The sequence below is a fragment of the Tamandua tetradactyla genome, chromosome 16 (assembly GCF_023851605.1).
Source record: "Tamandua tetradactyla isolate mTamTet1 chromosome 16, mTamTet1.pri, whole genome shotgun sequence".
Classification (NCBI taxonomy): domain Eukaryota; kingdom Metazoa; phylum Chordata; class Mammalia; order Pilosa; family Myrmecophagidae; genus Tamandua; species Tamandua tetradactyla.
Window position 1 is genome coordinate 75,865,749 of NC_135342.1, and position 13,805 is coordinate 75,879,553.

The 13,805-nt window shown below is 45.6% G+C and overlaps 1 protein-coding gene across 2 annotated transcripts in view; it reads right to left on the reverse strand.

Moving 5' to 3' along the window:
* Window positions 1–13,805, reverse strand: part of LOC143659804 (polycystin-1-like protein 2) — a 97,524-nt gene that overhangs the window by 2,350 nt on the left and 81,369 nt on the right. For both annotated transcript variants that reach the window (XM_077133106.1, XM_077133105.1), the window contains exons 37-42: window positions 13,101–13,234; window positions 10,690–10,817; window positions 8,501–8,661; window positions 3,234–3,444; window positions 1,423–1,524; window positions 771–902 (exon numbers count right to left, since the gene is read on the reverse strand). In XM_077133106.1, coding sequence (XP_076989221.1) covers window positions 771–902; window positions 1,423–1,524; window positions 3,234–3,444; window positions 8,501–8,661; window positions 10,690–10,817; window positions 13,101–13,234 — 868 coding nt within the window. The remainder of the gene's footprint in view (window positions 1–770; window positions 903–1,422; window positions 1,525–3,233; window positions 3,445–8,500; window positions 8,662–10,689; window positions 10,818–13,100; window positions 13,235–13,805) is intronic.

Consider the following 13,805-nt stretch of genomic DNA (forward strand, 5'->3'; position numbering starts at 1 on the left):
CATCTGTGGTTCTAGGCAGATGAAGTTCATTGAGTCTCCTCTGCAAAATGTGGATAATCACTTATTTCACCAAGTTGTTTTGAGGATAGATAAGATAATGTATGTGAAGCCTCAGCATGTTATGAAGAAAGCTTTTCATAAATGGAGGCAGTTGTTAATAATAAAATCCTGGCACAGAGCAAGTACCCCATCATGTATGTTCAAATTTCTAAAATCCTTCCTACAAGAAGCATAGTGGGCAGACAGTCCTCCATGACATCCCCCATCCACGTGATGTGGAATCAGGTGTCAGAGTGTAGCTCAGGGGCTCTAACCCTTGGATGTTCATTAAAATCACCAGGGGAGATTTCAAAACAATACCAATGCCTGGATCATTTCCCCAGAGATTCTGTTATAATTGGTGTCAGGTGGGGTAGGGTGGCAGCGGGTTTCAAAAGTCTCCAGATGATTCTAATGTACAGTCAGTGCTGAGAGTCACTGGTATCATGAACCAGAGTTCCAACTTGGGAATCAGGAGATCCAAGTTCTAGTCCCAACTATGTGATTTGGGAAACTAATTTTTCCTTCTGGGTCTGTTTCTCCTGCTGTGAAATGAAGACCTTGAGCTTCAGTGTCTAGGAAGCCTAGTTCAGGTGAGAGTGAGGGAAAGTTCAGAGAAGGAGCTACCACCCTGCACACCTTTCCCCATTCCTAGGCATCACTGGAATGCCACTCAGCCAGCCTCTTCACAGTACAAGGTCATTGTTGAAGAACGGTCCAAAGGGATTCACCTCATGGTATTTTTGCTCCTCGCTGAAGGCCACCAGGATGACAGAGATAAACAGATTCAGCACTACAAACGTCATGAAGACAATGCAAGACGCAATCAAGAAGGAGCCCAGGACTGGGCTGTAGTCCAGGACCTGCCAGGAAGAAAGCCAGAGCCTTGGCTGGTGTCCCGGCTCCTAGAGGTCACCCCCACGAAGCACCTTCAGAGGGAAAACTGATCTTCGGCACTAAGCTGAATTTGGAAGCAAGGATGTCCCTTTCTTCCCTAAGGGCTGAGTAGGGACAGTGCTCTCAAGAGCTGGCCAGGGGAGGGAAGGGCAGCACCCTCCTCCCCACTGCCAGCACCTCCAAAAATGAGCACTGTTTCTGGGTAGGGCAGGAAGCAGTTCCTTTACAGAGGCCCCGAGTACAGTCCTCCTCTGGGTAGCAGGCACCTGCTGTTCTGTAAGCAGGGGCCCCCTAGGTGAGCTGTCAGCCCTGGCATGGAGCTGTCTGCCCAGAGGAAAGGGAAATTTTATTTGTCCAAAGTCTCCCTGTATTTGCCAAGCCATGCACCCATCCATGGGGAGGACAGCAGGAGTGCTGTTTCTAATTTCATAAAGGTTTGGTGTAGGTTGACAGTGACCATGCCCCCACCCCCAGCCCACACATTACCTCCTCGTAGTTGAAGATTCCTAGCTGAAGACTGATCATTGTTTCTGCTGCATCAAAAAGGGTTTTGTAGGAACGGAGTTTCCAACCAAATATTAAGTTTGACTGTCATGGAAAAAATTCTCATAAATAGGGAAAGAAACCGTGAAGACCCCCAAAGCCTGCTGTTTGATGACTGGTCACATCCTCGGCTTGGCTTGGCAAAAGTTGTGCATGCCTGCAGAGGCGTGCAAGTTTGTACGCGTGTGTACCTAGTTCTGTATTGGTGCGTGTGTTTCTCACTGTGGGCATGTGTGTGGAAGGCCACAAGTGGGTCCCTATCTGTGAGTGTTCACAGGTGAACCCAGGTGTGTTGGTTTGTGCATACATGTACTTGGGTGTGAGCGCGCATACACATGCACTTCTGGATGACCTTGTCCAAGACCTTTGCTGTTGTTCACAGCCCCTCGGGTGACTAGCTGTCCGTCTTTGAGACTCCCAGGAAAAGGGAGTGCTCAAACTTCCTGAGCCAGTGCTGTGTTCGCCCAGATAGCTGCTCAGAGTCTCCGTGTATGAAACTGGGCTCCCCTAAGCCCCAACCTCTGTACTCTGGGGTAGGCAGTGGGATGGACAGACGGGGGGCTTCCTTGTCTAGGCAGGGCCCTCTCCCACCACAGCTCCTCTCGTACCCCAAGGACCTCCCTAGGCTGTTTGTGAGAGGGAAGCCCAGCACCCCCAACCCTGGTTGGTGATTCCTGGTTCCAGAGGACACTGCAATCTCCCTGTGGCCCATGCACTGCATATGGAGAACTGAACAGATCCACCTGAATTAGGGTGTAAGGACACGGTATTTTCAACAAAACCATAGAATCCAACTTATCACCTGTTTCTGAGGAAGACAGAGTGGGGTAAGGGATGGTGTGGGATCAGTGTAGAAGTGACAGTCAGGGATAGGGAAGGGATCAGGAATGGAGAGGCTTAGGGCTGGAGTGAAGATGGATAAGTTGGGTCTGTGATGGCGTGTGGACATCAGGGGGATGATGGAAGGTGAGAAACTGGGTGGGGGCCTAGGAGAGAATGCAGAGAGGGGCCTGGGGTGGGGAGTTGGTGGGGATCAGGCTGAAGGATCAGATGAGTGGGGACCATGGTTAGAATGGGACTCCTAGGGTCGGTGGGGATGGGGGGCATGTTTGGATGGCGAGCATGATATGGCAGGGAGGGCGGGGTGGGAAAGGGTCTGTTTCTCACTTGGTTTTAAAAAATAGTTGAAAGTTTAAGATTTGACTTTTTTTCAGCCACAAAAGAGATGTGATTGTCCAAATGTTCTCAATGTCAATGTCAAGGGTTTGTATGAAAATGACCTTGGCCCTACTGAGACCATGCCCTGCGTAGGGCATTGCCAGTGGGTGTATTCACCCCCACACACCCCACCTCTGCCCTAGCTCAAGGACAGTACTTCCAAATTCACCTCTGCATCTGCCGGCATAGAGGGAGTGCTCTGTACACATCTGGGAATTAACCAAAAACCACCACGCCTTTGAACAATTGGGATGGGAGGAAAAGTGGCACATCCAAGCAGATCTGAATGCAGAAAGAGATCCTTCTTCAGGGGAATTTGGTTCCTTTCCGCTTAGGCCTCATCACTCTTACCCCACTGAAGTCTTTATCCCTTGCCGTTTGGGATGACTGGTGCCAAGGCCCCAGGCTCAGAAGATCCACCATCTCCCTCAGGTTCCCAGGGCCTCCCAAACCCTAAACACCCAGTCCCGTCACTGAGAAGCCTTAGCTTTCCTGGAGACCAGCCCTGAGGGTTTCCCAAATGAGGAGCTACTCACCACAATAGAGTAAGCCAGGAGCATGATGAGGATGACGATGATGAAGCCTGAAATGTCCCCCCAGGCACGGCGCAGGGCTGATGTAATCATGTTCATTTTGGGGTTTAACCTGAGCAGATGCCATAGCTTCACCGTGGACAGGAGTACCAGGAGGGCGATGATGTAGCCAAGCACCGCATCCGCTGCTGCTGTCTCACTGAAACTGACTCCCCTGCCGGACCAGAGCAGAGAGGCTGGGTCTCAGAGACTGAGCAGTTCAGTGAGAGCTCATCTAGGCTCAGTTCAGCTGAAAATGAAGGATTAGCAGGATCTCAGAGGCAAACAGGTCCAGGAGACAGGGCTGTCCCAGTCTCCCCAGCTAGGTGACGACGGTGAGGTTGAGGTGATGATGAGGGTGATGTGATGATGGTGGTGATGACATTGGGGCTTCAGCAGAAGCAGTCGTGGCTAATGGTTGCAGGGCTGTGGCTGAACGGCAGAGGGGGTCCTGCCAGGGTTAAGAGGGTGGGGCCATGAGGTCACTAGATGCCACATCTTCCTGCACGTTTGTCTGATTATATGTCCATGGCCACCCTTATGTTTGAAGGAAGGATGGAAATTACTGTGCTAAGTGTCTAATGCGCTTCATTTGCATTGTCTCTTTTCAACTTTAAGACCATCTATAAAGTAAGTGTTGCTACCTCTGTTTTACAGGTAAGGACAGAGGGTTGGCCCAAGGCTGCACAACTGGTGACAACTGAAGAGACAGCTTTTTGAGCGGAAGAATGAGAACTGGAATCCAGATGCGTCTGATTCCACAGTCCAGTTCTTCCCACCAGCCCATCCTGCCCTCCGTTGTCCTCTTGTGCCTTTGTACTTTAAATTATTAATATTAGCATGCCATTAAAAATGCCATAGATCAATCCTATTGGCAGGGAATGAAAAAACAACTTACAGAACAATGTGGTATGATCCCCATTTAATGAAAGCATTCATATATACAATTTAGATATTTTATTATATATACTATGTAAAAAATTATAATGCAAATATATTTCCATATATTTAGCATATATAATGTATCAATGTTCTATAATAGAAACATATGAAATATATGGAATATATGGAATCTAATTCTACCCAATAAATAATGATATATACACACATACGTATATATATGTTTTCCTCTAAGAAAACAGATCAACAGGTAATCCTCTCTTGGGTGTTAGAGTTCTGTTTTTGTATTTTTCAAGTTTTATGCATAAATCTTGTATTTATTATTAACATAAAGAAGTGTGGGGTATACTTTGAAGCCAGTCTGAGAGAAGCAGCTTTCCTAAACCCCTGCCCAGGGAGACACTGCCTTACCTGAAGCCCAATAACTGCCTGGCCTTTCCTGTACAGTTTCTCAGGGTTTAGAAACCCACAAAGGGCCCGTCTCTGCAGGGTCACACAGAGGGAGCAGGGACAGGGTCCTGCTGCTCCACGTGGGTCCTGGCCAGACCTGGGTGAAAACTTAATCTCCTACCTCCAGAATCTTCCTCCCCTGTGAGGCGACAGGAGCAGCTAGGATAGACGACTGCTTCCACCTTTGACTCCTGCAGCATCTTTTTCCTGCCCCTTTTAAATATCTAACCCTCTCTCATGCCATTTAATTGCTCATATATGTCAAAGCAATCATATAAGCCCCTTTTATGAGGACGGAAAATATAAAACTACATAGGTAAGCCCCTCTTCATGAAGGGAGTTAGCTCTAATGGGGGCATGGTTCTCAGTCCTGGCTACACAGGCAATCCCTTGAGAAACACTGGTGCCTGGACCCCAGGCCAGAGATTTTGCTTTGGTAGCTCTGAGGTGCTGCCTGGCTGGGGCTTTGGGATTACTGATTATCTTTCCACCTAATTCTGCTGAGAAGCCAGGGTTGAGAATCATTGAGTTAAAGGGAAACTGAAACAAATATCTGGCCTTTTTGTTTTGTTTTGTTTTGTTAATATATGGGCTGGGATTCGAATCTGCGTCTCCCGCATGGCAGATGAACATCTACCACCCACTCCGTTTAAAAGAGCGCTTTTAATAGTCAAGTCCTGGGTTTTAAAATGGTTTGTCTATTCCAGGAAGAAAATTAAATTTATAAGTTCTAGAAATAAACACAAAACTTTAGTTAACTGATTGATCAGTTTCAACTGAGGGTTTCAAGTCAGACCAAATTACACTATTTTCTATCACAAGTGGCAGATTTCTTTGACGTTTTCTGACATTCAGTGTAGAAAGAGAAGAACTCTGGCTATAAAATTGTTTTATTACCCATCGAGGTGAGAAGCCTTTCTTCATGGTTAAAAGAAATAAAACAAACTCCAGTTTCTATGGCTACGAGATTTAAAATGGAGTTGGGGGGTTAGGGGGTTATTCCGGAGGCGATAGGTCTTACCAGATAACAGTCTGCCACAAGACGCAAAGCAGCAACATTCCCGAAAACCCTAAGGACATCTGGGCACCATAAAAAACCAAAAGATAAAGAACTCAGTTAACTATCTAACCCGAAGGACAACTGAAGTACCTCTAGGATCCACCTAACTACCAACAATTTGTGTAATCTTATTTTCTTTTAAAAATCCTTGCTTAGAAATGCCAAGACAGGACATGATTTGGGTTGCTACCTGAATCTGTGCTCCTCGAATTACAATTTTAAGACCCCCAAATAAATGCCTTTTGTGCCTTGTGGCTTAGTTTGTTCTTTCTCCATCGACAGTGTGGATGTCAAGAATCAGACATGTTTTGGATCGTTGTTAGGAGAATGAAAGGCAAAAGGTATAGAGATGGTTCAACACTTGTGCTTAAAAAAAAACAAAAAAAAACAAAGACCATTTTGGGCGATGCAACAGTGGCTCAGTGGCAGACAGAATTCTCCCCTGCCATGCCAGAGACCCAGGTTCAATTCCCGGAGCCTGCCCATGCCAAAAAAAAAAAACCTATTTAAAAAACATTGTACTTGATGTTAATTACCTCAGTCACATGTGATCTTAGACTCACCATTGTTTCCTTCTTAGAGCAAAGGCTCTGTGCTCTAAGCAGGAGTTGACAGACTTCGGAAAAGGGGCAGATGGTAAATATTTTTTGCTTTATTTACCAAATAATATAAAGGTAAACAAACAAAGGGCCAGACTGTCTGTTCTATCTACTCCACTGTCATTGTAAGCAAATACCTGTGACTGCATTCTAATACAACTTTATTTACAAAAGCAGGTAGGGCTGGCTTTGGCTCTCAGGCCATATTTTGCTGATCCCTTTGAGAGGTGAAACATCCTTTAGTTTTTGAAATGATTGTTCTGCATAAGTTTCCAGTCACCCTAAATAGACATAAGTGCATCTACCAATTTAGAAGACTTTTCTACAGAAGAGGGCCCCTAGACAGGGTGTAGTGTTTATTCTTTTTTTGGTGTGGCACAAACATGAGCTCAGTGCTGGCTTGTTGAATGAAGGAGGCAGCCCAGAGTGGAGGTTAGGAGTGCACAGTTCAAATTCTGACCTCTGCATTTATTTGCTGTGTGACCTTGTACAAGCAATTTAACTGGTCTGAGCTTCAATTGCCTCATCTGTAAAACAGGTGAAAATGATAATAGGATCTCTTAGAGGTTTGAGAAAGATTAAGGTAGATGAGATAATGCTTTTAAAGTAGTGTTTTTATAACAGTGGATGGCATCCAGGATTAACTTAATGAATGTTAGCTACATCTATAAAACGAGTGAGCGTGTTAGGTTGAATTATGTAAATGTGCTCTAATTTAGATGTGGGTAAACGAATTTGATCCACATTCCTATGGGTGTGAGCCCATTTTAAATAGGAACTCCCCTCCCTCCCCCACCGGGGAAATGGGTTTATTTAATATGATCATGAGCTAACTGGTCAACTTTTTGTGAAAACTAAAATTAAATTTCTACTTCATACCATATCCCAAAATAAATTCATGATGGATTAAAAGTTCCTTTTGAATTAAAGATAAGTGATATAATAAAAGTACTAGAAGAAAATAAAGATACTGAACCATTCCCAGGGAAGGGGAAGGCATGTTCATATGTACATGGAAAGAAAAGAACTTCTACACTGAAACACCACAAACTGTATTAAAAGGCAAATGACAGGGTGGTGTGATGATGGCTCAGTAGCAGAATCCTCACCTACCATGCCGGAGACCCGGGTTCAATTCCTGATGACTGCCCATGCAAAAAAAGAGGCAAATGACTCTAGAAAACAATTACAGCATATGACAAAGGAGGGATATTCTTAATTCAAAAAAATTTACAAAACAAAAATGGCAAACTCTCCAAGAGAATAATAGGAAACAAATGAACAAGAATTCTCAAAAGAATAAATATAAATAGCCAATAAACTTGGGGGGGAAAAAGAAGACCTCTTGAGGATGCTATTTCTAGTTAAGGTGTGATGGACTTAATCCAGACTACTGGGGTCCTTTTTAAGCAGAAGAAATTCAGGCAGCAGAAGAGAGAGCCACAGGGAGAAGCCCAAGCCAGCAGAACCCAGAAGAGAAGGGAGAGGACATTGCCATGTGAAAAAAAAGCCAAGGCACCCAAGGATTGCCTGCCAGCCAGAATCCTACTGACTGGGAGGAAGCAAGCCTCCTAGCCAATGTCTTGCTTTGAATTTCTGGCGTCTGAAACTAGGAGTCAATAAATTCCTGTTTTTAAGCCCCTTCATTCATCATAGCGGGTGAGTTGAGACAATGGTTCACAGTAAGGGTCCTTCCCGGATCTGGAGCCACACAAGCCAGGCTTTATGTTACTTCTCTGCCACCTTTAGCTCCGTGGCTTTGGGTAAGTTATATTCCCTCTGTGAGTCTCGATTTCGTTTTTTGTAAAGTGGAATAATGGTAATGTTTACCTCTGTAGGTCCTCGTGAGGATTTGATGCCTGGTGCCAAAGGGACCTGGGTAAGCAGTTACAGAGGGGGCACTAATGTTTTGTAAGGGGTCTCCCCAAGGGGCTAGGAGGGACTCTAACAGGTGTCAGATGGTCCTCATTTTGGTAAGATTTTCAAAAGTAAGATATTTTTATATTTTGTTTTCAAGAGTTCTCTCCAAATGTATAGGCTTCAATTCCCAAACCGGAATCTCAGTGGCAGCTGAATCTAAGTGATCAGCTTCGATGAATGATCCTTGATCCTCTGAGGTCCGCAGGCCTTCTTAAGCCTCCCTTGAACCCTGGGCCTTAGACAGAGCTGAGGGAGGGAAGGCAAGTGGTAGGAGCACAGCGGGCTGGGGCAGAGACGCTTACTCCTCTCTGTGGCTCCGATAGTGCTGGATATCACGCTCTGCCAGCACGGCCCTCTTCACAAACACCGCCAGGGCGCTCCAGCTGGCCAGGATGATGGCCAGCTCCAGAAGGTTCCATTTGCTGCGGAAATAGCACCACTTCTGCTTCCTCATGAGCTTGCCCTAGGAAAAGAACCCGCAGCTCTGCTGAAGGCTGTGCCAGAACCCTCCCCCTACCCACCTGATTGCTTCGCACCTGGCCCAAAATGACCCCTGGCCAGAGATTACCAGATCCTGGGGGTAGGGGGTTGGGGGTAGCTTCCCACAGCCATAGTCCCATAGTCCCAGGCCTCTCCCCATCTGTTCCCATCACTAACCCGAGCTACAGGATTTGGGAGTGTCACAGGTCAGAAATAATTACCCTGTGCATGTCCTCAGCCTTCCTTCTATTTCCTTCTTTTCCTTTCCACTCAAGGGAACCTTCTACCATCTGTTCCCTTTCTCTCCTCTTACCCACTCCTAAGGATGAAAGATTCAACAGTGGTTTATAGGAGGCTAAATTTGCCTCCATAACAAAGCAATGGAGAGAGAAGATTTTTTAAAGCTGCCTAAGCAGCATTTTGAGGGAGATTTGAGGATTTTGGAGAGACTGTGAAGCAGCTGCAGACAGTATAAGAGAAATCAAGAGGAAAGGAAGGGGTGAGCCATGGTGGCTCAGCAGGCAGAGGTCTCGTCTGCCATGCTGGAGACCTGAGTTCGATTCCTGATGCTTGCCCGTGCAAAAATAAATAAGAGGAGGAAAAAAATGGAAGGTTAAGTGGCAAACAAGCCACCTTTTATATCCTTAGAGAAATGCAAGTAAAAGACTCCAGTTGCATTTTGATAACTTTTGGCAGTTGGGCTTGAATTGGCAATGCTCAGAGATCACGTGGGCCCTAGGCTTTATGCGGCTGATGATGTGGCGTAGGGGTTGAGTGTGAATATCTGGGATCAGACTACTGGGTTCAAATCCTGACCTTGGAAAATTTACTTAACGTCTCTGAACTACCTACCCTGTAATGGGAGCCAATAGGACCTTTCTCCTGGTTTTGTTAAAGGAGAAAATCCACACTCAGCTCAATACCTGCTGCAATGTAAGCATCCAAAGTATTGTTACTTTAAAGAGGTGGATGGGGCAAGGAATGGAGGGCCAAGATGCTCCTTTGAGGCATTTTTAGTGAGGTGAGGGGCAGGGGCAGAGACCATATAAACAGCCTCAGATGAGTTCCCACCATCCTCAAGGCTCTGTCATAGTTAATAGTCACACTTTCATGTGCAACGATGTGGTAAAGGTGGTGTGGTGGTTAATTTTAAGTGCGAATTTGGCTAGATTATGTTGTCCAGTTGTTTGGTCAAATACTGGCCTAGTTGTTTCTATGGAGGTATTATGCAGATGGATTAGCATCTGCAATCAATTGACCTTCAGTAAATTAGGAGATAACCCTCCATCAAGTAGGCGGTCTTCCAATCGGCTGTAGGTCTTAACGCAAGCACTTAGGGATTCAGGGATCGGAGGGAATTCTGCCTCAAGATTATACCCACCACTCTGTCCTCAGTTTCCAGTCTAAGGAATTTGGGCTTGAGAATCAGCATCACACTTTCTGGAATTTCCAGCCTCTTACCTGCCTATGGAATTTGGACTTTACAGCCCCCCCGACTGCATGAGCCAATTCCTTATAACAAATCTCTTAATATATATCCTGTTGGTTCTGTTTCTCTCTGGGAAACCCTGACATCCAGGTGGCAAACAGAATTTTTCCTATTTCTCAGGGACCACAGGTGAGAGAAAAAGATGCTAAGACCCCCACAATCTAAGTTCAGAGAACCCCCAGCTGTGGGGGCAGCTGCTTCCCCAAGGGCTTTTGGGAAGGCCTCAGTTCAATGGAAAAGAGACCATTGCTCCTCTCCCTTCCCCATCTAGGAAGGACCAACCTTGTGTGTTCTCAGTTCCTGAGAGGAGCCAAAGTTGGGTTTCTGAGGCTACAGCTAGCAAGCTCCATTAACCATCATGACCAGTAGATGCGTCTCAAGGTTGCCAAGGCAAATGCATATGGGAAAGTCTTTCCCGTCCCCTTCTTCAGGCCCCAGCCCAGAGATGGAAGAAGTGGGAGAAGGAACAGGCACATCTCCACCTCCATTCCTGGCCTACGGAACCACAAACCCACCCCTTACCTGCACGACCATGTAGTAGAGGAGGAAGAGGAAATAGACAACCTCTGCTGCCACCACGAAGGGGTGCCAACCATCAGTGAAGGGGTACAGGCGGAGGCTCTGCAGGTCCGTGTGCAGAAAGAAGGTTCCTGGGAAGCAAATCATATTCTACTCATCCCCCGCCACCCTCCATCCAGAGCCGCCCCTTCTGACTTGGATGCCATCAGGTTGAATGACTCAGGTTCAAATACTGTAGGTTGGGCTGCTCTGAGCAGAGGAGCATGTAAAGGTCCTTCAGACCCAAAGACTGAAGTGACTGCATATAGATATAGATGGTGGACACCAAGGGCAGTGGGTAGACCAGAAGGAACAAAGGGAGCTGTGATGGGAGACCTGCCCCCAGCCCTTTGCCCATGGGGGCATGCTCAGTCACCTGCGGCCACTTGTGCTCATGTCAAATCAGTCTGCTTCGGGGGGGGTTCATTTAAAGCAATTTTGTCCAAACCCAGTTCACCAAAGAGCAATTCATCTCATCACCAATATGCCTACAATTCAATCTTCTTTTGAATCATTTTTCATCTTTTTGGGTGTCTTTCCTTTTTCGTATCTTTCTTGTTTTGGGCATTGTAGTGATTTTTGTAATGATCTTTCAAACCAATTTGACACATAAGGCTAATGCCCATGAAGACAAAGTCACCCCAAGGATGACAGACTGGAGAAACAGGTATGATCTGAGTCACTGCTGACATCAGTGAGCCGCTGAACCAACCAGGCCTGAAACCAGCACACTTTTTATTTAGAAATATATCATTTTATCAGCTGAGGTTTTGGACAAATTGCTTAAATAATCCTTTAAAAAGCAAAAAAAAAAAAAAAAAAACATAGGATAACAAAAGAGATACAAATCAGCACCCCCACCCTTAGCCCCCCCAAAAAAAATTTGAAAGAAACTATTAGTGGGGAGCGGTAATGGGATGTGAAGGCCTTTTACCTTTTACTTTGCACGATTCTGATATTAAGAAAAATAAATGTAGCATGTATTGACTTTTGAATAAAAAGGTAACATTATTTTTTAAATGTTCAGTTTTTAAAGGAGAGAAAGTTGAATTTTAGGGAAATTCATCATTAGCCAAACAGACTTTAGGTTAGTGTTCTTGGTGGATTGTGATTAGGCATTTAGAAAATGAGGGTGGATGGGAGAAATAAATAGAACAGAAAATACCAGAGTGCATCACATGTAGTTAAGGAAAATATTATTTCTGAAACTTGTTTCACTTGTAGGTATTTGTTGTAAGGATAAGTTGGAGAAGAAAAAAATATTCCCTCATGCAAAAAGGGAGACTTTTTCATAGAGCATTTCTTTTAGAAAACTTACAATTGTACATTCCTTCTCTGTCCCTGTGAGATGTATGTAAATCTTTTTAAAAGCTAAATAAGCATCTAGCCAGTTTTGGAGCCCAGGAATGTCTTTCTCAAGGACCTGGCAGCCATCTCTTTGGAATGTGACCATCAGGGAAGCTAGCATCACTTTCTCCAGGTTCAGTGGGGTATAGGAGGCTCACTCTAGCTTCAGGGGGCGCCTGGCTCTAGGTTGGAAACCTACCTCCTGTCATTAAGACATGAGAAGTTAATTTTTCCTTTGGATAAAGGCAATTAGTTAATATAGATGGCCACCCCAATTACCAGGGGAACAAAAGATGAACTGCGTGTGACAACAGGTGCTATCAGGCCCTCTTATTTGAGGACTAGTTGTGGTTTATCTTGAGAACACGTAGGTAATGGGTTATATCTACCTGGCTATATAAAAGGGTGAGCTTTCTGCTTTGTGATCTCTTTAGTAGGTTGCCTGTGATGCATCACATTCTGGTTTAATGCTTGTTCAATAATAGAACTGTTTTCTTTCTCGTCTACTTCTGTGGAGAGATTTTTCTGGGTTGGTAGGTAATTTTGCTTTTAATTATATTTCCCCAACAGTGTGGGGGTTTGAGTTACAGTGTAAAATGTATTCCGTGCTGTGGATTGAGGTAGAAGTTGTAAAATATTGTTTTAGACCAAGTCATCCATTACCGGGTCAACCTCTCCCCACCTCCTCACTACCAGCCTCCCCCCAACAACCTCTAACCTGCATCCCCAGTGGGGTGGGACCCTCAAGCATGAGAGGTGGCTAAGATGCTTTCAGATCCCACCTGGGTCCCTCAGGGTATCCTGGGAGGCAAGACCAGAGAGAACGAAGGAGGGCCAGCTGCCAGGAAGGTGGGAGTGACCCAAGGCCTTGCCTTTGAGTTCTCAGGGGCATATGGCTGAAGGGAGACAAAGTTTCCCAATAACGATATGCCCCAGAGCTCTGGCCTGCTGGCTCAGGAGGCTCTAGCCCGGAGGGTAAGGACAGCAAGCTCCTCGGACATTGCAGATTCACAAGCAAGGCTGCCCACCCAGGGCGTTGGTCTCCAGGGTGAGAGTGACGACGCAGAAGAGGTTGATGTTGGCATTGTAGACAGTGAACTCCACAAACACAGCTCTGGTCAGGGTGTCCAGCCAGGTGTTGTCAAAGAGATACTGGAGAATTCTGTGGGAAAAAGGGTATTCAGGGGCATCTCCTTTGGGTTTGCTCCCTGTTCATGGGTGGGGTGGGACACCTAGCCATTACCTACAGCTTCAGTGTTGTAATACAATGGAGGAAACTGAAGTTCTGAAGGTTCACTAATTTGCCTGAAAGTATACAATTATAAAAAAGCAATGCCAGAAAAGTCCCTTGAGGGACTGGAGAAAAAATATGGAACTATTAAGCATTATCACCGGGGAAATCCCTGAGACTGTCTTAAACATTAGGGACTCCCAAGTCATTAGGCTAAGCCCTAGATCTTGAGGCTTGCTCTTGTGAAGTTTATTTATCTAGCAGAAAAGTTAAGCCTACCTAAGGTATGCCTGCAAGTAAAATCATTACCCTCCCCACTACATGGGACATGACATCCAGTGGTGAAAGTCTCCCTGGCAATTTAGGATATGAAACCCAGTGATGAGCCTGGCCCTGGCACCATGGGATTGACAGTGCCTGCCTAACCAAATGGGGGATAAGAATTGTAACAAAATAAGGTATCAGTGGCTGAGACGGTTCAAATAGAGTTGAGGAACTATTC